The sequence below is a fragment of the Pseudorca crassidens genome, chromosome 7, assembly GCF_039906515.1.
Source record: "Pseudorca crassidens isolate mPseCra1 chromosome 7, mPseCra1.hap1, whole genome shotgun sequence".
Lineage (NCBI taxonomy): Eukaryota > Metazoa > Chordata > Mammalia > Artiodactyla > Delphinidae > Pseudorca > Pseudorca crassidens.
In genome coordinates this window covers 103,203,522-103,227,543 of record NC_090302.1, presented here as the reverse complement: position 1 = coordinate 103,227,543, position 24,022 = coordinate 103,203,522, and the positions used below count along the sequence as shown (strand labels likewise).

Sequence of the window (24,022 nt, the reverse complement as noted above, 5' to 3'; positions counted from 1 at the left end):
ATTTGTGGGAGGAGGTGAGCTCCACATCCTTCTATTCTGCCATCTTGTGTGAGCGCCCTGGAAATCCTTTATTTAATGATTTTCCTATAAGAAAAGTTTCTGAATTATACTGCTGACTTTGGTTTCGAAGCTCTCTTACATTTATACACTTCTGTAATATTCTGATTCAGTAACTAAAAGATCTCTGACAAACCGATTCAGATCTGCTTCATTCACAAATTCAAGGGGCTTCCCTGCTGGCGCAGTGGTTAAGAATCCGCCTGCCAATTCAGGGGACACAGGTTCGAGCCCTGGTCCAGGAAGATCCCACATGCCGCGGAGCATCGAAGCCCATGCACCACAACTATGAGCCTGCACTCTACAGCCTGCAAACCACAACTACTGAAGCCCGCGTGCCTAGAGCCTGTGCTCCACAACAAGAGAAGCCACCGCAATGAGAAGCCCATGCACCACAACAAAGAGTAACCCCCGCTCTTAGCAACTAGAGAAAGCCCGCACGCAGCAACAAAGATCCATCACAGCCAAAAATAAATATATTAATTAAATAAATTTATCTTAAAAAAAAAAAAACATGGTACTCTGACTGTGTTAAGTATATTAAAAAATAATAAGTCAATGAAGGCCTTCCCTGGTGGAGCCGTGGTTAAGAATCTGCCTGCCAATGTAGGGGACACGGGTTTGAGCCCTGGTCCAGGAAGATCCCACATGCCACGGAGCAACTAAGTCTGTACGCTGCAACTACTGAGCCTGTACTGTAGAGCCCACGAGCCACAACTACTGAGCCCATGTGCCACAACTGCTGAGCATGCTTAGAGCCCATGCTGCACAACAAGAGACACCACTGCAACGAGAAGCCAGCACATCGCAACGAAGAGTAGTCCCTGCTTGCCGCAACTAGAGGAAGCCTGCACGCAACAAAAACCCAATGCAGCCAAAAATAAATATTTTTTTAAAAGTCAATGAAATGTTAAGATTAGGTGAACTAATCATTTATTATTGGGTTTACAAATCACTATGTCAGTTATTTTAGGAATGTATGATGTTAGGATTTTTTTGTCTGTGGCCTATTTAATTTTCAGAAATAATTTTGTAATATGGAAAGCTTTCATTCTAATTCATGAGTCTTCTTTCTTTTGCTGTATGTAAACTATTTAGAAAAACTTTGTTTACAAATATTTTTAAATATTCTATATATACATATATATGTTCTAAACATGAGTTATTTTTTTCCTATATTGATGGATAGCCTACTTGTATTTCACTTCTGTTGTGAGAATTTAACTTTATAGATCTTTTTTATAAATGATTCTATAAATATTAAAATGAATAGCATTCTATAAAAGTCAAATTGTTTTTATTATGATAGGTGTGTTAGAAGAAGCAAGATTTTTTGGTATTGACTCATTGATTGAACACCTAGAAGTGGCAATAAAGGTAAGACTCTTTTTACATTAGCCAAGTATTACATGTATTGTAGCTATCTCCCAAAATGCTCCACTGATCTGTCAATATGCTTTTCAAGAATTCTCAACCACCAGAAGATCATTCACCAATATCTCGAAAGGAATTTGTGCGATTTCTGCTAGCCACTCCAACCAAATCAGAATTGCGTTGCCAGGTAATTAAAGCAGACTTTTATATGAGTTATTCGTGTAGGCAAATCTGTGAGTAAAGTTTTAAATTCTTCTGGGAATTTTTCTGTTGCCTTGTTTTCTTTTTTCATGAAAGATATATTTTACTTATGGGTCATAGCATTGATTTAGTCCCAAAATGGTTAGACAGAAAAAGAGATGTAATAATCTTTTTTATTGTCTAATTATGCCTCATGCAGCAGTTTTTGAGTAATGCATAGGAATTGCAGCAATAAAAATAAAAAGTCAATTGTACAGTTGTTATGTATGGTTAATCAGTGGAAGATACTTTTACTTTTATGTATTATAGCACTAATGATTTTAAAAACCACAATACTCACTTTAAAAAAATAAAACAATCTTGAATTATTGAATTAATAAAATAATTTAAGTACAATCAGGTTTAATAAAAAAATAATACTTATCAATGGGTATGTGGCCAGCAGAGATCTCTCTTTAGAAACTTCTGCACATAAATGAGGCATTGCCAGGATGCATTCTAGTGTTATATGTAAGTTGAGTTCCTTTAAGAACCCGTTAAGGACACTAATTTTATGTATCTCAGTTCCATTTGATCATGTAACGAACTCCAAATGACGGAACTGCCAATTACTTCTAAAACACATGGTGGTTAGCTATTGTAATTGAATATACAACAGATGGTTTAAATATTGTGACAGTTTGTGTTTTTTAATTTTAGGGTTTAAACTTCAGTGGTGCTGATCTTTCTCGTTTGGACCTTCGATACATTAACTTCAAAATGGCCAATTTAAGCCGCTGCAATCTTGCCCACGCTAATCTCTGCTGTGCAAATCTTGAACGAGCTGACCTCTCTGGATCAGTGCTTGACGTAAGAATCATTTTTGGTTACAAAAGAAAATTAAATTTTTAGTCTATTGAACACTCAGAGCAGAAATTATATCTGTCCCTTATTGGAGCTTTTACTTGCAAACAGATAATTTACTAAGTTGATGATAAAACTGAAGGTTCTGAAAGTGAAATGGGTTGGTTTTGCAACTTTGGTATCCTTTATTAAACATAGGTCTGAAAAGTATAGCAACTAATAAGAAATGAAATCTTGAAATTAGATCCTGATCTCCTCAACACTCTATTTATCAGGACTTCTATTTTCAATGAATTAATAGGGTAAAGCTGTAAAGTATCTTTGCATTTTTCTATTCAGGTTCATTTCTGGAATAGGAAAATGTTATTGCTCCAGGGGATATGTGGCAGTTATTTTTAAATAAACATGGTATACAGCAATCTGTATAAGTTAGCATCTCAGTGGCTGTCTACCTCTATTCATATGTGTTTGCATATATGTATGTGTATATATGTGTGTGTGTACATATGTATATGCATGTATTTGTGTAGCAGTTACCTGTGCTAATTTGAGGTTAGAAGATATATGTAAAACCAGCCGTGAAATCTAATTTCTAAGAACTTTCAGTTCCTTAATATCAAGGACCATGTCTGTGTGCCTTTTGAGTTAATAACACCTAATATAGTACCTTGCCTTTAGTAGTCACTGAATAAATGTTTATTGAATTTTATAATGTTGGTTTTGTTCCTTAGCTGCAGTGTATTTTTCCATGAAACTTGGATCTAATAACAGAATATGCCAACACATTTCCTTGTTCCATCTTATGATGAAGGATCAAATAAATGGCAAAATAAGCAAAACACTAACAGTACAAAGGAAAAATCTGAAGGACCTAATTTTTAAATAGTGAAATGCTGAGAGGCAGCTTTGTTGGTTTCTGTTAAGGAATGAAAAAAAAAAAAGATAAGACAGATTGGATCATTGAATACAAATGGTTTTGAGTTCTATTTAATTATAGCATTACTGTGAGCCTGAACCATAATTTTCTTATCTTTGAATGCTTGTTCTACCCACATTGTATAATTGATGTGAAGGCCAATATGTATATATAATATACATGTGTATATATTATATATATATGTATGATTTTTTTATTGATGTGTAGTTGATTTACAATGTCATGTTAGTTTCAGGTGTACAGCACAGTGATTCAGTTACATATATGTGTGTGTGTGTTTGTGTGTGTGTATACATATATACATATATATACAGTCTTTTTCAGATTCTCTTCCCTTATAGGTTATTACAAAATACTGAGTATAATTCCCTGTGCTATACAGTAGGTCCTCGTTGGTTATCTATTTTACATATAGTAATATGTATATGTTAATCCCAACCTCCTAATTTATCCCTCTTCCCATCCCCTTTTCCCCCATTTGGTAACCACACATTTTTTTCCTATGTCTGTGAGTCTCCTCCTGTTTTGGAAATAAGTTCATTTGTATCTTTCTGTTTTTTTACATTCCACATATAAGCAATATCATATATTTATCTTTCCCTGTCTGGCTTACTTCACTTAGTATGATAATCTCTAGGTCCACCTATATTGCTGCAAATGGAATTATTTCATTCTTTTTTCATGACTGAATAATATTCCATGGTGTGTGTGTGTGTGTGTGTGTGTGTGTGTGTGTGTGTATATATATATATATATATATGTATATATATACACCACATCTTCTTTATCCATTAATCTGTCCATGGACATTTAGTTTGCTTCCATGTCTTGGCTGTTGTAAATAGTGCTGCAGTTAACATTGGGGTGCATGTGTCTTTTCAAATTATGGTTTTCTCCGGATACGTGCCCAGGAGTGGGATTGCTGGATGATATGGTAGCTCTCTTTTTAGTTTTTTAAGGAGCCTCCATACTGTTCTCCATAGTTGCTGTACCAATTTCCATTCCCACCAACAGTGTAGGAGGGTTCCTTTTCCTAACCCCTCTCCAACATTATTTGTAGACTTTTCGATAACAGCCATTCTGACCAGTGTGAGGTGATACCTCACTGTAGTTTTGATTTGCATTTCTCTAATAATTAGCAGTGTTGAGCATCTTTTCATGTGCTTTTTGGCCATCTGTATGTCTTCTTTGGAGAAATGTCTGTTTAGATCTTTTGCCCATTTTTTGATTCCATTGTTTGTTTTTTTGATATTGAGCCACAAGAGCTGTTTGTATATTTTGGAGATAATCCCTTGTCAGTTGCATCATTTGCAAATTTTCTCCCATTCTGTAGATTGTCTTTTTGCTTTGTTTATGGCTTCCTTTGCTGTGCAAAAGCTTTTAAGTTTAATTAGTTCCATTTGTTTATTTTTGTTTTTATTTTCATTATTCTAGGAGACAAATCTAAAAAGATACTGCTGCAATTTATGTCACAGAGTGTTCTGCCTATGTTTTCCGCTAGGTTTTATAGTATCCGGTACTACATTTAGGTCTTTAATCCATTTTGAGTTTTTTGTTTGTTTGTTTTTGTTTTTGTTGTTTCTATTTTTGGCCACACCACGTGGCCTGAGGGATCTTAGTTCCCAGACCAGGGATCAAACCCATGCCCCCTGCAATGGAAGCATGGAGTCTTAACCACTGGGTACCCAGGGAAGTCTTGAGTTTATTTTTGTGTATGGTGTTAGAGAATGTTCTAGTATCATTCTGTTACATCTAGCTTTCCCAATTTCCCAGCACCACATGGTAAAGAGGCTGTCTTCTCCACTGTATATTCTTGCACCTTTCTCATAGATTAATTGACCATAGGTGTGTAGGTTTATTTCTGGGCTTTCTATACTGTTCCACTGATCTATAGTTCTGTTTTTGTGCCAGTACCATCCTGTTTTGGTTACTATAGCTTTGTATTATAGTCTGAAGTCAGGGAGCCTGATTCCTCCATCTCCAGTTTTCTTTCTCAAGATTGCTTTGGCTATTCGGGGTCTTTTGTGTTTCCATACAAATTAAAAAATTTTTTTGTTCTAGTTCTATGAAAAATGGCATTACTGGTAATTTGATAGGGATTGCATTGAATCTGTAGATTGCCTTGGGTAGTCTGGTCATCTTGACAGTATTGATTCTTCCAATTCAAGAACACAGTATATCTTTCCATTTGTATCATCTTCGATTTCTTTCATTAGCATCTTATAGTTTTGGGAGTGCAGGTCTTTTACCTCCTTAGGTAAATTTATTTCTAGGTATTTTATTCTTTTTGATGCAGTGGTAAATGGGATTGTTTCCTTAATTTTTCTTTCTGATCTTTCATTGTTAGTGTGTAGAAATGCAACAGGTTCCTGTGTATTAATTTTCTATCCTGCAACTTAACCAAATTCATTGAAGAGCTCTAGCAGTTTTCTGGTAGCTTCTTTAGGATTTTCTATGTATAGTATCATATCATCTACAAGCAGTGATAGTTTTACTTCTTCTTTTTCAATTTGGATTTCTTTTTTTTTTTTTCTTCTCTGATTCCTGTGGCTAGGATGTCAAAACTATTTTGAATAAAAGTGGTGAGAATGGATATCGCTGTCCTGTTCCTGATCTTAAAGGAAGTGCTTTCAGCTTTTCACCATTGAGTATGATGTTAGCTGTGGGTTTGTCACATATGGGCTTTATTATGTTGAACTGGGTTCCCTCTGCCCACTTTTTGGAGAGTTTTTATCATAAATGGATGTTGATTTTTTTAAATCTTTTTAACACAGACTTTATTGAAACATAATATTAATACAGAAAAACACACAAATTATAAATGTATAAGTCAATAAATGTTCACAAAGTGAGCACATTTATAAAGTCAGCACTAGATCAAGAAACAGACTATTACCCCAGAAGCCCTCATGTCCTCCTTCTAATCAAGGGTAACCAATATCCTGACTTCTTACAACACCATAGGTGAGTTCTATGTATCTTTGAAATTTAATAAATGGAATCATTTAGTAAATACTTTTTGTGTGTCTGGCTTCTTTTCCTCAGCATATTTGTGAGGTGAATTCAGTGCAAGCATGTAATTTAAGTTTTTACTTTTGGATTTAATTTAATGTATTTTTTTATAGAGCAGGTTCTTATTACTCATCCATTTTATACACATCAGTGTATACATGTCAATCCCAATCTCCCAATTCATCATACCACCACCACCACCACCACCGCTTTCCCCCCTTGGTGTCCATACATTTGTTCTCTACATCTGTGTCTCAATTTCTATCCTGCAAACTGGTTCATCTGTACCATTTTTCTAGGTTCCACATATATGCGTTAATCTATGATATTTGTTTTTCTCTTTCTGACTTCACTCTGTATGACAGTCTCTAGATCCATCTACATCTCTACAAATGACCCAGTTTCGTTCCTTTTTATGGCTGAGTAATATTCCATTGTATATATGTACCAAATCTTCTTTATCCATTCGTCTGTCGATGGGCATTTAGGTTGCTTCCATGACCTGGCTATTGTAAATAGTGCTGCAATGAACACTGGGGTGCATGTGTCTTTTTGAATTATGGTTTTCTCTGGGTATACACCCAGTAGTGGAATTGCTGGGTCATATGGTAATTCTATTTTTAGTTTTTTAAGGAACTTCCATACTGTTCTCCATAGTGGCTGTATCAATTTAAATTCCCACCAACAGTGCAAGAGGGTTCCCTTTTCTCCACTCCATCTCCAGAATTTGTTGTTTGTAGACTTTCTGATGATGCCCATTCTAACTGGTGTGAGGTGATACCTCATTGAAGTTTTGATTTGTATTTCTCTAATAATTAGTGATGTTGAGGAGCTTTTCATGTGCTTCTTGGACATCTGTACATCTTCTTTGGAGAAATGTCTATTTAGGTCTTCTGCCCATTCTTGGATTGGGTTGTTTGTTTCTTTAATATTGAGCTGCATGAGCTGCTTATATATTTTGGAGATGAATCCTTTGTCCTTTGATCCGTTTGCAAATATTTTCTCCCATTGTGAGGGTTGTCTTTTCATCTACTTTATCGTTTCCTTTGCTGTGCAAAAGGTTTTAAGTTTCATTAGGTCCCATTTGTTTCTTTTTGTTTTTATTACCATTACTCTAGGATGTGGATCGAAAACGATCTTGCTGTGATTTATGTCAAAGAGTGTTATTCCTGTTTTCCTCTAAGAGTTTTATACTGTCCAGTCTTACATTTAGGTCTCTAATCCATTTTGAGTTTATTTTTCTGTATGGTGTTAGGGAGTGTTCTAATTTCATTCTTTTACATGTAGCTGTCCAGTTTTCACAGCACCACTTATTGAAGAGACTGTTTTTTTGCCATTGTATATCCTTGCTTCCTCTGTCATAGATTAGTTGACCATAGGTGTGTGGGTTTATCTCTGGGCTTTCTATCTTGTTCCATTGATCTATGTTTCTGTTTTTGTGCCAGTACCATATTGTCTTCATTACTGTAGCTTTGTAATATAGTCTGAAGTCAGGTAGTCTGATTCCTCCACCTCCATTTTTTTCCCTTAAGACTGCTTTGGCTATTCGGGGTCATTGGTGTCTCCACACAAATTTTAAGATTTTTTGTTTTAGTTCTGTAAAAAATGCCATTCGTAATTTGATAGGGATTGCATTCAATCTGTAGGTTCCTTTGGGTAGTATAGTCATTTTGACAGTATTGATTCTTCCAATCCAAGAACATGGTATATCTCTCCATTTCTTTGTATATCTTTAATTTCTTTCATCAGTGTCTTATAGTTTTCTGCATACAGGTCTTTTGTTTCCCTAAGTAGGTTTATTCCTAGGTATTTTACTCTTTTTGTTGCAGTGGTAAATGGGAGTGTTTCCTTAATTTATCTTTCAGATTTTTCATCATGAGTGTATAGGAATGCAAGAGATTTCTGTGCATTAGTTTTGTATCCTGCAAATTTACCAAATTCATTTATTAGCTCTAGTAGTTTTCTGGTGGCATATTTAGGATTCTTTATGTATAGTATCATGTCATCTGCCAACAGTGACAGTCCTTCTTTTCCAATTTGTATTCCTTTTATTTATTTTTCTTCTCTGATTGCCATGGCTAGGACTTCCAAAACTATGTTGAATAAGAGTGGTGAGAGTGGACGTCCTTGTCTTGTTCCTGATCTTAGAGGAAACACTTTCAGTTTTTCACCATTGAGAATGATGTTTGCTGTGGGTTTGTCATATATGGCCTTTATTATGTTGAGGTAGTTTCCCTCTATGCCCACTCTCTGGAGAGTTGTTATCATAAATGGGTGTTGAATTTTGTCAAAAGGTTTTACTGCATCTATTGACATGATCATATGAATTTTATTCTTCAGCTTGGTAATATGGTGTATCACATTGATTGATTTGCGTATATTGAAGAATCCTTGCATCCCTGGGATAAATCCCACTTGATCATGGTGTATGATCCTTTTAATGTTGGATGTGTTGTTGGATTCTGTTTGCTAGTATTTTGTTGAGGATTTTTGGATCTATATTCATCAGTGATATTGGTCTGTAATTTTCTTTTTTTTTAGTATCTTTGTCTGGTTTTGGTATCAGGGTGATGGTGACCTTGTAGAATGAGTTTGGGAGTTTTCCTTCCTCTGCAATTCTTTCGAAGAGTTTGACAAGCATGGGTGTTAGCTCTTCTCTAAATGTTTGACAGAATTCACCTGTGAAGCATTCTGGTCCTGGACTTTTGTTTGTTGGACGATTTTTAATCACAGTTTCAATTTCATTACTTGTGATTGGTCTGTTCATATTTTCTATTTCTTCCTGTTTCAGTCTTGGGAGGTTATACCTTTCTAAGAATTTGTCCATTTCTTCCAGATTGTCCATTTTATTGGCATAGATTTGCTTGTGGTTGTCTCTTAGGATGCCTTGTATATCTGTGGTGTCTGTTGTAACTTCTCCTTTTTCATTTCTAATTGTATTGATTTGAGTCCTCTCCCTCTTTTTCTTGATGAGTCTGGCTAATGGTTTATCAATTTTGTTTATCTTCTCAAAGAACCAGGTTTTAGTTTTATTGATCTTTGCTGTTGTTTTCCTTGTTACTGTTTCATTTATTTCTTTTTTTTTTGAAACTTTATTTATTTTTAACATCTTTATTGGGGTATAATTGCTTAACGATGGTGTGTTAGTTTCTGCTTTATAACAAAGTGAATCAGTCATACATAAACATATGTTCCCATATGTCTTCCCTCTTGCATCTCCCTCCCTCCCACCCTCCCTATCCCACCCCTCCAGGCTGTCACAAAGCACCGAGCCAATATCCCTGTGCCATGCGGCTGCTTCCCACTAGCTATCTACCTTACTACATTTGTTAGTGTGTATATGTCCATGACTCTCTCTTGCCCTGTCACAGCTCACCCTTCCCCCTCCCTATAACCTCAAGTCGTTCTCTAGGAGCTCTGCGTCTTTATTCCTGCCTTACCCCTAGGTTCTTCATGACATTTTTTTTTTCTTAAATTCCATATATATGTGTTAGCATACGGTATTTGTCTTTTTCTTTCTGACTTACTTCACTCTGTATGACAGACTCTAGGTCTATCCACCTCATTACAAATAGCTCAATTTCGTTTCTTTTTATGGCTGAGTAATATTCCATTGTATATATGTGCCACATCTTCTTTATCCATTCATACGATGATGGGCACTTAGGTTGTTTCCATCTCCAGGATATTGTAAATAGAGCTGCAATGAACATTTTGGTACATGACTCTTTTTGAATTATGGTTTTCTCAGGGTATATGCCCAGTAGTGGGATCGCTGGGTCATATGGTAGTTCTATTTGTAGTTTTTTAAGGAACCTCCATACTGTTCTCCATAGTGGCTGAACCAATTCACATTCCCACCAGCAGTGCAAAAGTGTTCCCTTTTCTCCACACCCTCTCCAGCATTTATTGTTTCTAGATTTTTTGATGATGGCCATTCTGACTGGTGTGAGATGATATCTCATTGTAGTTTTGATTTGCATTTCTCTAATGATTAATGATGTTGAGCATTCTTTCATGTCTTTGTTGGCAGTCTGTATATCTTCTTTGGAGAAATGTCTGTTTAGGTCTTCTGCCCATTTTTGGATTGGGTTGTTTGGTTTTTTGTTATTGAGCTGCGTGAGCTGCTTGTAAATTTTGGAGATTAATCCTTTGTCGGTTGCTTCATTTGCAAATATTTTCTCCCATTCTGAGGGTTGTCTTTTGGTCTTCTTTATGGTTTTCTTTGCTGTGCAAAAGCTTTGAAGTTTCATTAGGTCCCATTTGTTTATTTTTGTTTTTATTTCCATTACTCTAGGAGGTGGGTCAGAAAGGATCTTGCTGTGATTTATGTCATAGAGTGTTCTGCCTATGTTTTCCTCTAAGAGTTTGATAGTTTCTGGCCTTACATTTAGGTCTTTAATCCATTTTGAGCTTATTTTTGTGTATGGTGTTAGGGAGTGATCTAATCTCATACTTTTACGTGTACCTGTCCAGTTTTCCCAGCACCACTTATTGAAGAGGCTGTCCTTTCTCCACTGTACATTCCTGCCACCTTTATCAAAGATAAGGTGTCCATATGTGCGTGGGTTTATCTCTGGGCTTTCTATCCTGTTCCATTGATCTATCTTTCTGTTTTTGTGCCAGTACCATACCGTCTTGATAACTGTAGCTTTGTAGTATAGTCTGAAGTCAGGGAGCCTGATTCCTCCACTTCCTTTTTTCGTTCTCAAGATTGCTTTGGCTATTCGGGGTCTTTTGTGTTTCCATACAAATTGCAAAATTTTTGTTCTAGTTCTGTGAAAAATGCCAGTGGTAGTTTGATAGGGATTGCATTGAATCTATAGATTGCTTTGGGTAGTAGAGTCATTTTCACAATGTTGATTCTTCCAATCCAAGAACATGGTATATCTCTCCATCTATTTGTATCATCTTTAATTTCTTTCATCAGTGTCTTATAATTTTCTGCATACAGGTCTTTTGTCTCCTTAGGTAGGTTTATTCCTAGATATTTTATTCTTTTTGTTGCAATGGTAAATGGGAGTGTTTTCTTGATTTCACTTTCAGATTTTTCATCATTAGTGTATAGGAATGCCAGAGATTTCTGTGCATTAATTTTGTATCCTGCCACTTTACCAAATTCATTGATTAGCTCTAGTAGTTTTCTGGTAGCATCTTTAGGATTCTCTATGTATAGGATCATGTCATCTGCAAACAGTGACAGCTTTACTTCTTCTTTTCCGATTTGGATTCCTTTTATTTCTTTTTTTTCTCTGATTGCTGTGGCTAAAACTTCCAAAACTATGTTGAATAAGAGTGGTGAGAGTGGGCAACCTTGTCTTGTTCCTGATCTTAGTGGAAATGCTTTCAGTTTTTCACCATTGAGCATGATGTTTGCTGTGGGCTTGTCATATATGGCCTTTATTATGTTGCGGAAAGTTCCCTCTATGCCTACTTTCTGCAGGGTTTTTATCATAAATGGGTGTTGAATTTTGTCAAAAGCTTTCTCTGCATCTATTGAGATGATCATATGGTTTTTCTCCTTCAATTTGTTAATATGGTTTATCACATTGATAGATTTGCGTATATTGAAGAATCCTTGCATTCCTGGTATAAACCCCACTTGATCATGGTGTATGATCCTTTTAATGTGCTGTTGGATTCTGTTTGCTAGTATTTTGTTGAGGATTTTTGCATCTATGTTCATCAGTGATATTGGCCTGTAGTTTTCTTTCTTTGTGACATCCTTGTTTAGTTTTGGTATCCAGGTGATGGTGGCCTCGTAGAATGAGTTTGGGAGTGTTCCTCCCTCTGCTATATTTTGGAAGAGTTTGAGAAGGATAGGTGTTAGCTCTTCTCTAAATGTTTGATAGAATTCGCCTGTGAAGCCATCTGGTCCTGGGCTTTTGTTTGTTGGAAGTTTTTTAATCACAGTTTCAATTTCAGTGCTTGTGGTTGGTCTGTTCATATTTTCCTTTTCTTTCTGATTCAGTCTTGGCAGGTTGTGCATGTATGAGAATTTGTCCATTTCCTCCAGGTTCTCCATTTTATTGGCATAGAGTTGCTTGTAGTAATCTCTCATGATCCTTTGTATTTCTGCAGTGTCAGTTGTTACCTCTCCTTTTTCATTTCTAATTCTATTGATTTGAGTCTTCTCCCTTTTTTCTTGATGAGTCTGGCTAGTGGTTTATCTATTTTGTTTATCTTCTCAAAGAACCAGGTTTTAGTTTTATTGATCTTTGCTATTGTTTCCTTCATTTCTTTTTCATTTATTTCTGATCTGATTTTTATGATTTCTTTCCTTCTGCTAGCTTTGGGGTTTTTTTGTTCTTCTTTCTCTAATTGCTTGAGGTGCAAGGTTAGGTTGTTTATTCAAGATGTTTCCTGCTTCTTAAGGTGGGCTTGTATTGCTATAAACTTCCCCCTTAGAACTGCTTTTGCTGCATCCCATAGGTTTTGGGTCGTTGTGTCTCCATTGTCATTTGTTTCTAGGTATTTTTTGATTTCTTCAGTGATCACTTCATTATTAAGTAGTGTATTGTTTAGCCTCCATGTGTTTGTATTTTTTACAGATCTTTTCTGTAATTGATATCTAGTCTCATGGCGTTGTGGTCAGAAAAGATAGTTGATACAATTTCAATTTTCTTAAATTTACCAAGGCTTGATTTGTGACCCAAGATATGATCTATCCTGGCGAATGTTCCATGAGCACTTGAGAAAAATGTGTATTCTGTTGTTTTTGGATGGAGTGTCCTATAAATATCAATTAAGTCCATCTTGTTTAATGTATCATTTAAAGCTTGTGTTTCCTGATTTATTTTCATTTAGGATGATCTGTGCATTGGTGAAAGTGGGGTGTTTAAGTCCCCTACTATGAATGTGTTACTGTCGATTTCCCCTTTTATGGCTGTTAGTATTTGCCTTATATATTGAGGTGCTCCTATGTTGGGTGCATAAATATTTACAATTGTTATATCTTCTTCTTGGATCGATCCCTTGATCATTATGTAGTGTCCTTCTTTGTCTCCTTTAATAGTCCTTATTTTAAAGTCTATTTTGTCTGATATGACAATTGCTACTCCAGCTTTCTTTTGGTTTCCATTTGCATGGAATATCTTTTTCCATCCCCTTACTTTCAGTCTGTATGTGTCTCTAGGTCTGAAGTGGGTCTCTTGTAGACAGCATATATAAGGGTCTTGTTTTTGTATCCATTCAGCTAATCTGTGTCTTTTGGTGGGAGCATTTAGTCCATTTACATTTAAGGTAATTATCGATATGTATGTTCCTATTCCCATTTTCTAAATTGTTTTGGGTTCATTATTATAGGTCTTTTCCTTCTCTTGTGTTTCTTGCCTAGAGAAGATCCTTTAGCATTTGTTGTAAAGCTGGTTTGGTGGTGCTGAACTCTCTCAGCTTTTGCTTATCTGTAAAGGTTTTAATTTCTCCATCAAATCTGAATGAGATCCTTGCTGGGTAGAGTAATGTTGGTTGCAGGTTTTTCTCCTTCATCACTTTCAGTATGTCCTGCCACTCCCTTCTGGCTTGTAGGGTTTCTGCTGAGAGATCAGCTGTTAACCTTATGGGGATTCCCTTATGTGTTATTTGTTGTTTTTCCCTTGCTGCTTTTAATATGCTTTCTTTGTATTTAATTTTTGACAGTTTGATTAATATGTGTCTTGGCGTATTTCTCCTTGTATTTATCCTGTATGGGACTCTCTGTGCTTCCTGGACTTGATTAACTATTTCCTTTCCCATATTAGGGAAGTTTTCAACTATAATCTCTTCAAATATTTTCTCGGTTCCTTTCTTTTTCTCTTCTTCTTCTGGAACCCCTATAATTCGAATGTTGGTGCGTTTAATGTTGTCCCAGAGGTCTCTGAGACTGTCCTCAGTTCGTTTCATTCTTTTTTCTTTATTCTGCTCTGCAGTAGTTATTTCCACTATTTTATCTTCCAGGTCACTTATCCGTTCTTCTGCCTCAGTTATTCTGCTATTGATCCCATCTAGAGTACTTTTAATTTCATTTATTGTGTTGTTCATCGTTGCTTGTTTCATCTTTATTTCTTCTAGGTCCTTGTTAACTGTTTCTTGCATTTTGTCCGTTCTATTTCCAAGATTTCGGATCATCCTTACTATCATTATTCTGAATTCTTTTTCAGGTAGACTGGCTATTTCCTCTTCATTTGTTAGGTCTGGTGCATTTTTATCTTGCTCCTTTATCTGCTGTGTGTTTTTCTGTCGTCTCATTTTGCTTATCTTACTGTGTTTGGGGTCTCCTTTTTGCAGACTGCAGGTTCGTAGTTCCCGCTGTTTTTGATGTCTGTCTCCAGTGGCTAAGGTTGGTTCAGTGGGTTGTGTAGGCTTCCTGGTGGAGGGGACTAGTGCCTGTGTTGTGGTGGATGAGGCTGGATCTTGTCTCTCTAGTGGGCAGGTTCACGTCTGGTGGTGTGTTTTGGGGTGTCTGTGGCCTTATTATGATTTTAGGCAGCCTCTCTGCTAATGGGTGGTGTTGTGTTCCTGTTTTGCTAGTTGTTTGGCATAGGTTGTCCAGCACTGTAGCTTGCTGGTCATTGAGTGAAGCTGGGTGCTGGTGTTAAGATGGAGGTCTCTGGGAGATTTTCGCTGTTTGATATTATGTGGAGCTGGGAGGTCTCTTGTTGACCAGTGTCCTGAAGTTGGCTCTCCTACCTCAGAGGCAGAGCCCTGACTCCTGGCTGGAGCACCAAGAGCCTTTCATCCACACAGCTCAGAATAAAAGGGAGAAATAGTAGAGGGAATTAGTAGAAGTATGAGGAAAGAAAGAAGGAAAGGAGGGAAGGAAGGAAGGAAGGAAGAAAGAAGGAAAGAAGGAAAGAAAGGAGGGAGGGAGGAAGGAAGGAAGGAAGGAAAGAAGGAAAAAAGAAAGAAAGAAGATACAGTAAAAATAAAATAAAGTATAATAAAGTTATTGAATTAAAAAATTCTTATTTAGAAAAAAAAAAAGGGACGGATAGAACCTTAGGACAAATGTTGGAAGCAAAGCTATACAGACAAAATCTTACACAGAAGCGTACACATACACCCTCACTAAAAGAGGTAAAGGGGGAAAAATCATAAATCTTGCTGTCAGAGACCACCTCCTCAATTTGGGATGTTTCGTTGTCTAAAGGAGGGAAGGAAGGAAGGAAAGAAAGAAAGAAAGAACGAAGGTAAAGTATAATAATGTTATTAAAATTAAAATTGATTATTAAGAAAAAAATGTTTAAAAAAAAAAACATGGACGGATAGAACCCTAGGACAAATGGTGGAAGCAAGACTATACAGACAAGATCTCACACAGAAGCATACACATACACACTCACAAAAAGAGGAAAGGGGAAAAAATCATAGATCTTGCTCCTAAAGTCCACCTCCTTAATTTGGGATGATTGGTTGTCTATTCAGGTATTCCACAGATGCAGGGTATATCAAGTTGATTGTGGAGCTTTAATCTGCTGCTTCTGAGGCTGCTGGGAGAGATCTCCCTTTCTCTTCTTTGTTCTCACAGCTCCCGGGGCTTAGCTTTGGATTTGGCCCCGCCTCTGCGTGTAGGTCGCTGGAGGGCGTCTGTTTTTTGCTCAGACAGGACGGGGTTAAAGGAGCCGCTGATTCGGGGGCTCTGGCGCACTCAGGCCAGCGGGGCGGGAGGGGCACGGAGTGCGGGGCGGGCCTGCGGCGGCAAAGTCCGGCGTAACTTTGCACCAGCCTGAGGCCCGCAGTGCGTTCTCCCGGGAAAGTTGTCCCTGGATCCCGGGAACCTGGCAGTGGCGGGCTGCACAGGCTCCGCGGAAGAGGGGTGTGGTAGTGACCTGTGCTCGCACACAGGCCCCTTGGTGGCAGCAGCAGCAGCCTTAGCGTCTCATGCCCTTCTCTGGGGTCCGCGCTTTTAGCCGCGGCTCGCGCCTGTCTCTGGAGCTCCTTTAAGCAGCGTTCTTAAACCCCTCTCCTCACGCACCAGGAAACAAAGAGGGAAGAAAAAGTCTCTTGCCTCTTCGGCAGGTGCAGACTTTTCCCGGGACTCCCTCCCGGCTAGCCGTGGTGCACTAACTCCTTCAGGCTATGTTCAAGCCGTCAACCCCAGTCCTCTCCCTGCGCTCCGAAACCGCAACCCGAGCCTCAGAGCCTCAGCTCGCAGCCCCGCCCGCCCCGGTGGGTGAGCAGACAAGCCTCTCGGGCTGGTGAGTGCCGGTCGACACCGATCCTCTGTGCGGGAATCTCCCCGCTTTGCCCTCCGCACCCGTTGCTGTGCTCTCCTCCGCGGCTCCGAAGCTCCCCCCTCCGCCTCCCGCAGTCTCCGCCCGCAAAGGGGCTTCCTAGTGTGTGGAAACTTTTCCTCCTTCACAGCTCTCTCCCACTGGTGCAGGTGCCGTCCCTATTCTTTTGTCTCTGTTTTTTCTTTTGCCCTACCCAGGTACGTGGGGAGTTTCTTGCCTTTGGGAGGTCTGAGGTCTTTTGCCAGCCTTTAGTAGGTGTTCTGTAGGAGTTGTTCCACGTGTAGATGTATTTCTGGTGTATCTGTGGGGAGGAAGGTGATCTCCGCGTCTTACTCTTACGCCATCTTCAAGGTCCCCCCTCATTTATTTCTGCTCTGATCTTTATGATTTCTTTCCTTCTGCTAACTTTGGGTTTTGCTTGTTCTTCTTTCTCTAATTGCTTTAGGTGTAACGTTAGATTGTTTGAGATTTTTCTTCTTTCTTGAGGTAGGCTTGTATAGCTATAAACTTCCCTCTTAGAAATGCTTTTGCTGCATCCCATAGGTTTTGGATCGTCGTCTTTTCATTGTCATTTGTCTCTACGAATTTTTTTATTTCCTCTTTGATTTCTTCAGTGATCGCTTGGTTATTTAGTAACGTATTGTTTAGCCTCCATGTGTTTGTGTTTTTTACGTTTTTTTGTCTGTAATTGATTTCTAATCTCGTAGCGTTGTGGTCAGAAAAGATGCTTGATATGATTTCAATTTTCTTAAATTTACTGAGGCTTGATTTGTGACCTAAGATGTGATCTGTCCTGGAGAATGTCCTGTGCACACTTGAGAAGGAAGTGTAATCTCCTGTTTTTGGATGGAATGTCCTATGAACATCAATTAAATCTGTCTGCTCTATTGTGTCATTTAAAGCTTGTGTTTCCTTATTAATTTTCTGTTTGGATGATCTGTCCATTGGTGTAAGTGAGGTGTTAAAAGTCCCCCACTATTATTGTGTCAGTATCGATTTCCTCTTTTATAGCTGTTAGCAGTTGCCTTATGTATTGACGTGTTCCTATGTTGGGTGCATATATATTTATAATTGTTATATCTTCTTGGAATGATCCCTTGATCATTATGTAGTGTTCTTCCTTGTCTCTTGTAACATTCTTTATTTTAAAGTCTATTTTTATCTGATATGAGTATTGCTACTCCAGCTTTCTTTTCATTGCCATTTATATGGAATATCTTTTTCCATCCCCTCAATTTCAGTCTGTATGTCTCCCTGGGTCTGAAGTGGGTCTCTTGTAGACAGCATATAGATGGGTCTTGTTTTTGTATCCATTCAGCAAGCCTGTGTCTTTTGGTTGGAGCATTTAATCCTTTCACGTTTAAAGTAATTATATGTATGTTTCTATTACCATTTTGTTAATTGTTTGGGGTTTGTTTTTGTAGGTCCTTTTTTTCTCCTGTGTTTCCCACTTAGAGAAGTTCCTTTAGCATTTGTTGTAGAGCTGGTTTGGTGGTGCTGAATTCTCTTAGCTTTTGCTTGTCTGTAAAGCTTTTGATTTCTCCATCGAATCTGAATGAGATCCTTGCAGGGTAGAGTAATCTTGGTTGTAGGTTCTTCCCTTTCATCACTTTAAGTATATCATGCCACTCCCTTCTGGCATGTAGAGTTTCTGCTGAGAAATCAGCTGTTAACCTTACGGGAGTTCCCTTGTATGTTATTTGTCATTTTTCCCTTGCTGCTTTCAATGATTTTACTTTGTCTTTAATTTTTCCCAATTTGATTACTATGTGTCTTGGTGTGTTTCTCCTTGGGTTTAGCCTGTATGGGACTCTCTGTGCTTCCTGGACTTGGGTGGCTATTTCCTTTCTCATGTTAGGGAAGTTTTCAACTATAATCTCTTCAAGTATTTTCTATGGTACTTTCTCTCTCTCTTCTCCTTCTGGTACCCGTATAATGCAAATTTTGTTGCGCTTAATGTTGTCCCAGAGGTCTCTTAGGCTGTCTTCATTTCTTTTCATTCTTTTTCTTTATTCTGTTCTGCAACAGTGAACTCCACCATTCTGTCTTCCAGGTTGCTTATCCGTTCTTCTGCCTCAGTTATTCTGCTATTGATTCTTTCTACTGTATTTTTCATTTCCATTATTGTATTGTTCATCTCTGTTTGTTTGTTCTTTAATTCTTCTAAGTCTTTGTTAAACATTTCTTTCATCTTCTTGATCTTTGCCTCCATTATTTTTCTGAGGTCCTGGATCATCTTCACTACCATTATTCTGAATGCTATCTCCACTTCATTTAGTGGTTTTTCTGGGGTTTTATCTTGTTCCTTCATCTGGTACATAGCCCTCTGCCTTTTCATCTTGTCTGTCTTGCTATGAATGTGGTTTTTGTTCCACAGACTTGTAGTTCTTCTTTTTTTTTTTTTTTAACATCTTTATTGGAGTATAATTGTTTTACAATGGTGTGTTAGTTTCTGCTTTATAACAAAGTGAATCAGTTATACATAAACATATGTTCCCATATCTCTTCCCTCTTGCATATTCCTCCCTCCAACCCTCCCTTTGCCACCCCTCCAGGCGGTCACAAAGCACCGAACTGATATCCCTGTGCTATGCGGCTGCTTCCCACTAGCTATCTACCTTACGTATGGTAGTGTAAATATGTCCTTGCCTCTCGCTCGCTTGGTCACAGCTCACCCTTCCCCTCCCCATATCCTCAAGTTCGTTCTCCAGTAGGTCTGTGTCTTTATTCCTGTCTTACCCCTAGGTTCTTCATGACATTTTTTTTTCTTAAATTCCATATATATGTGTTAGGATACAGTATTTGTCTTTCTCCTTCTGATTTACTTTACTCTGTATGACAGACTCTAGGTCTATCCATCTCATTACAAATAGCTCAATTTCGTTTCTTTTTATGGCCGAGTAATATTCCATTGTATATATGTGCCGCATCTTCTTTATCCATTCAGCCGATGATGGACAGTTAGGTTGTTTCCATCTCTGGGCTATTGTAAATAGAGCTGCAATGAACATTTTGGCACATGACTTTTTGAATCATGGTTTTTTCAGGGTATAATTCGCAGTAGTGGGATTACTGGGTCATATGGTAGTTCTATTTGTAGTTTTTTAAGGAACCTCCATACTGTTCTCCACAGTGGCTGTATCAATTTACATTACCACCAGCAGTGCAAGAGGGTTCCCTTTGCTCCACACCCTCTCCAGCATTTATTGTTTCTAGATTTTTTTTTTTGCGGTACGCGGGCCTCTCACCGTTGCGGCCCCTCCCGCCGCAGAGCACAGGCTCCAGACGTGCAGGCTCAGCGGCCATGGCTCACGGGCCCAGCCGCTTCGCGGCATGTGGGATCCTCCCGGACCAGGGCATGAACCCGTGTCCCCTGCATCGGCAGGCGGACTCTCAACCACTGCGCCACCAGGGAAGCCCTGTTTCTAGATCTTTTGATGATGACTTTTCTGACTGGTGTGAGATGATATCTCATTGTAGTTTTGATTTGCATTTCTCTAATGATTAATGATGTTGAGCATTCTTTCATGTGTTTGTTGGCAGTCTGTATATCTTCTTTGGAGAAATGTCTATTTAGGTCTTCTGCCCATTTTTGGATTGGGTTGTTTGGTTTTTTGTTATTGAGCTGCATGAGCTGCTTATAAATTTTGGAGATTAATCCTTTGTCAGTTGCTTCATTTGCAAATATTTTCTCCCATTCTGAGGGTTGTCTTTTCATCTTGTTTATGGTTTCCTTTGCTGTGCAAAAGCTTTGAAGTTTCATTAGGTCCCATTTGGTCCTTTTTGTTTTTATTTCCATTTCTCTAGGAGGTGGGTCAAAAAGGATCTTGCTGTATTTTATGTCATAGAGTGTTCTGCCTATGTTTTCCTCTAAGAGTTTGATAGTTTCTGGCCTTACATTTAGGTCTTTAATCCATTTTGAGCTTATTTTTGTGTATGGTGTTAGGGAGTGATCTAATCTCATACTTTTACATGTACCTGTCCAGTTTTCCCAGCACCACTTATTGAAGAGGCTGTCCTTTCTCCACTGTACATTCCTGCCTCCTTTGTCAAAGATAAGGTGTCCATATGTGCGTGGGTTTATCTCTGGGCTTTCTATCCTGTTCCATTGATCTATCTTTCTGTTTTTGTGCCAGCACCATGCTGTCTTGATTACTGTAGCTTTGTAGTATAGTCTGAAGTCAAAGAGCCTGATTCCTCCACCTCCATTTTTCGTTCTCAAGATTGCTTTGACTATTCGGGGTCTTTTGTGTTTCCATTACAGATTGTGAAATTTATTGTTCTAGTTTCGTGAAAAATGCCAGTGGTAGTTTGATAGGGATTGCACTGAATCTGTAGATTGCTTTGGGTAGTAGAGTCATTTTCACAATGTTGATTCTTCCAATCCAAGAACGTGGTATATCTCTCCATCTGTTTGTATCATCTTTAATTTCTTTCATCAGTGTCTTATAATTTTCTGCATACAGGTCTTTTGTCTCCCTAAGTATGTTTATTCCTAGATATTTTATTCTTTTTGTTGCAGTGGTAAATGGGAGTGTTTTCTTGATTTCACTTTCAGATTTTTCATCATTAGTGTATAGGAAGGCCAGAGATTTCTGTGCATTAATTTTGTATCCTGCCACTTTACCAAATTCATTGATTAGCTCTAGGAGTTTTCTGGTAGCATCTTTAGGATTCTCTATGTATAGTATCGCGTCATCTGCAAACAGTGACAGCTTTACTTCTTTTCCGATTTGGATTCCTTTTCTTCTCTGATTGCTGTAGCTAAAACTTCCAAAATTATTTTGAATAATAGTGGTGAGAGTGGGCCACCTAGTCTTGTTCCTGATCTTAGTGGAAATGCTTCCAGTTTTTCACCATTGAGGACGATGTTGGCTGTGCGTTTGTCATATATGGCCATTATTATGTTGAGGAAAGTTCCTTCTATGCCTACTTTCTGCAGGGTTTTTATCAAAATCGTTGTTGAATTTTGTCAAAAGCTTTCTCTGCATCTATTGAGATGATCATATGGTTTTTCTCCAATTTGTTAATATGGTTTATCACATTGATTGATTTGCATATGTTGAAGCATGCTTCCATTCCTGGATTAAACCCCATTTGATCATGGTGTATGATCCTTTTAACGTGTTGTTGGATTCTGTTTGCTAGTATTTTGTTGAGGATTTTTGCATCTATGTTCATCTGTGATATTGGCCTGTAGTTTTCTTTCTTTGTGACATCCTTGTCTAGTTTTGGTATCAAGGTGATGGTGGCCTCGTAGAATGAGTTTGGGAGTGTTCCTCCCTCTGCTATATTTTGGAAGAGTTTGAGAAGGATAGGTGTTAGCTCTATCTCTAAATGTTTGATTGAATTCGCCTGTGATGCCATCTGGTCCTGGGCTTTTGTTTGTTGGAAGTTTTTTAATCACAGTTTCAATTTCAGTGCTTGTGATTGGTCTGTTCATATTTTCCTTTTCTTCCTGATTCAGTCTTGGCAGGTTGTGCATGTATGAGAATTTGTCCATTTCCTCCAGGCTGTCCATTTTATTGGCATAGTGTTGCTTGTAGTAATCTCTCATGATCTTTTGTATTTCTGCAGTGTCAGTTGTTACTTCTGATTTTTCATTTCTAATTCTGCTGATTTGAGTCTTCTCCCTTTTTTTCTTGATGAGTCTGGCTAATGGTTTATCGATTTTGTTTATCTTCTCAAAGACCCAGCTTTTAGTTTTATTGATCTTTGCTATCGTTTCCTTCATTTCTTTTTCATTTATTTCTGATCTGATCTTTATGATTTCTTTCCTTCTGCTAACTTTGGGGGTTTTTTGTTCTTCTTTCTCTAATTGCTTTAGGTGCAAGTTTAAGTTGTTTATTCAAGATGTTTCCTGTTTCTTAAGGTAGTATTGTATTGCTATAAACTTCCCCCTTAGAACTGCTTTTGCTGCATCCCATAGGTTTTGGGTTGTTGTGTCTCCATTGTCATTTGTTTCTAGGTATGTTTTTATTTCCTCTTTGATTTCTTCAGTGATCACTTTGTTATTAAGTAGTGTATTGTTTAGCCTCCATGTGTTTGTATTTTTTACAGATCTTTTCCTGTAATTGAGATCTAGTCTCATAGCGTTTTGGTTGGAAAAGATAGTTGATACAATTTCAATTTTCTTAAATTTACCAAGGCTTGATTTGTAACCTAGGATATGATCTGTCCTGGAGAATGTTCCATGAGCACTTGAGAAAAATGTGTATTCTGTTGTTTTTGGATGGAATGTCCTATAAATATCATTTAAGTCCATCTTGTTTAATGTATCATTTAAAGCTTGTGTTTCCTTATTTATTTTCATTTAGGATGATCTGTGCATTGGTGAAAGTGGGGTGTTAAAGCCGCCTACTATGTATGTGTTACTGTCGATTTCCGCTTTTATGGCTGTTAGTATTTGCCTTATGTATTGAGGTGCTCTTATGTTGGGTGTATAAATATTTTAGTTCTTCTTGCTTCTGCTGCCTGCCCTCTGGTGGATGAGGCTATCTAAGAAGCTTGTGCAAGTTTCCTGATGGGAGAGACTGGTGGTGGATAGAGCTGGCTGTTTGTTGCTCTGGTGGGCAGAACTCAGTAAAACTTTAATCCACTTGTCTGCTGATGGTGGGGCTGGGTTCCCTCCCTGTTGGTTGTTTGGCCTGAGGCACCCAACACTGGAGCCTCAGGCCAAACAACAACAGGGCTCTTTGGTGGGGCTAATGGCAGCCTCTGGGAGGGCTCACGCCAAGGAATACTTCCCAGAACTTCTGCTTCCAGTGTCCTTGTCCTCACAGTGAGACAGAGCCAACCCCCGCCTCTGCAGGAGACCCCCCAACACTAGCAAGTAGTTCTGTTTCAGTCTCTATGGGGTCACTGCTCCTTCCCCTGGGTCCCAATGCACACACTACTTTGTGTGTGCCTTCCAAGAGTGGAGTCTCTGTTTACCCCAGTCCTGTCAACATCCTGCAATCAAATCCCACTAGTCTTCAAAGTCTGATTTTCTAGGAATTCCTCCTCCCGCTGCCGGACCCCAGGTTCGGAAGCGTGACGTGGGGCTCAGAACCTTCACTCCAGTGGGTGGACTTCTGTTGTATAAGAGTTCTCCAGTTTGTGGGTCACCCACCCAGCAGTTATGGGATTTGATTTTATTGTGATTGTGCCCCTCCTGCCATCTCATTGTGGCTTTTCCTTTGTCTTTGGATGTGGCATATCTTTTTTGGTGAGTTCCAGTGTCTTCCTGTCGATGATTGTTCAGCAGTTACTTGTGATTCCAGTGTTCTCGCAAGAGGTAGTGAGAGCATGTCCTTCTACTCCAACATCTTGAACCAATCTGGATGTTGAATTTTATGAAAAGCTTTTTCTGCATCTATTGGGATGATAATATGGTTTTTAGTCTTCA

At 38.3% G+C, this 24,022-nt stretch overlaps 1 protein-coding gene across 2 annotated transcripts in view; it reads left to right on the top strand.

The window, feature by feature from the left end:
* KCTD9 (potassium channel tetramerization domain containing 9) overlaps window positions 1–24,022 on the top strand; it is a 61,390-nt gene that overhangs the window by 25,652 nt on the left and 11,716 nt on the right. For both annotated transcript variants that reach the window (XM_067745192.1, XM_067745190.1), the window contains 3 exons: window positions 1,367–1,434; window positions 1,523–1,618; window positions 2,332–2,481. In XM_067745192.1, the coding sequence (XP_067601293.1) occupies window positions 1,367–1,434; window positions 1,523–1,618; window positions 2,332–2,481 (314 nt within the window). The remainder of the gene's footprint in view (window positions 1–1,366; window positions 1,435–1,522; window positions 1,619–2,331; window positions 2,482–24,022) is intronic.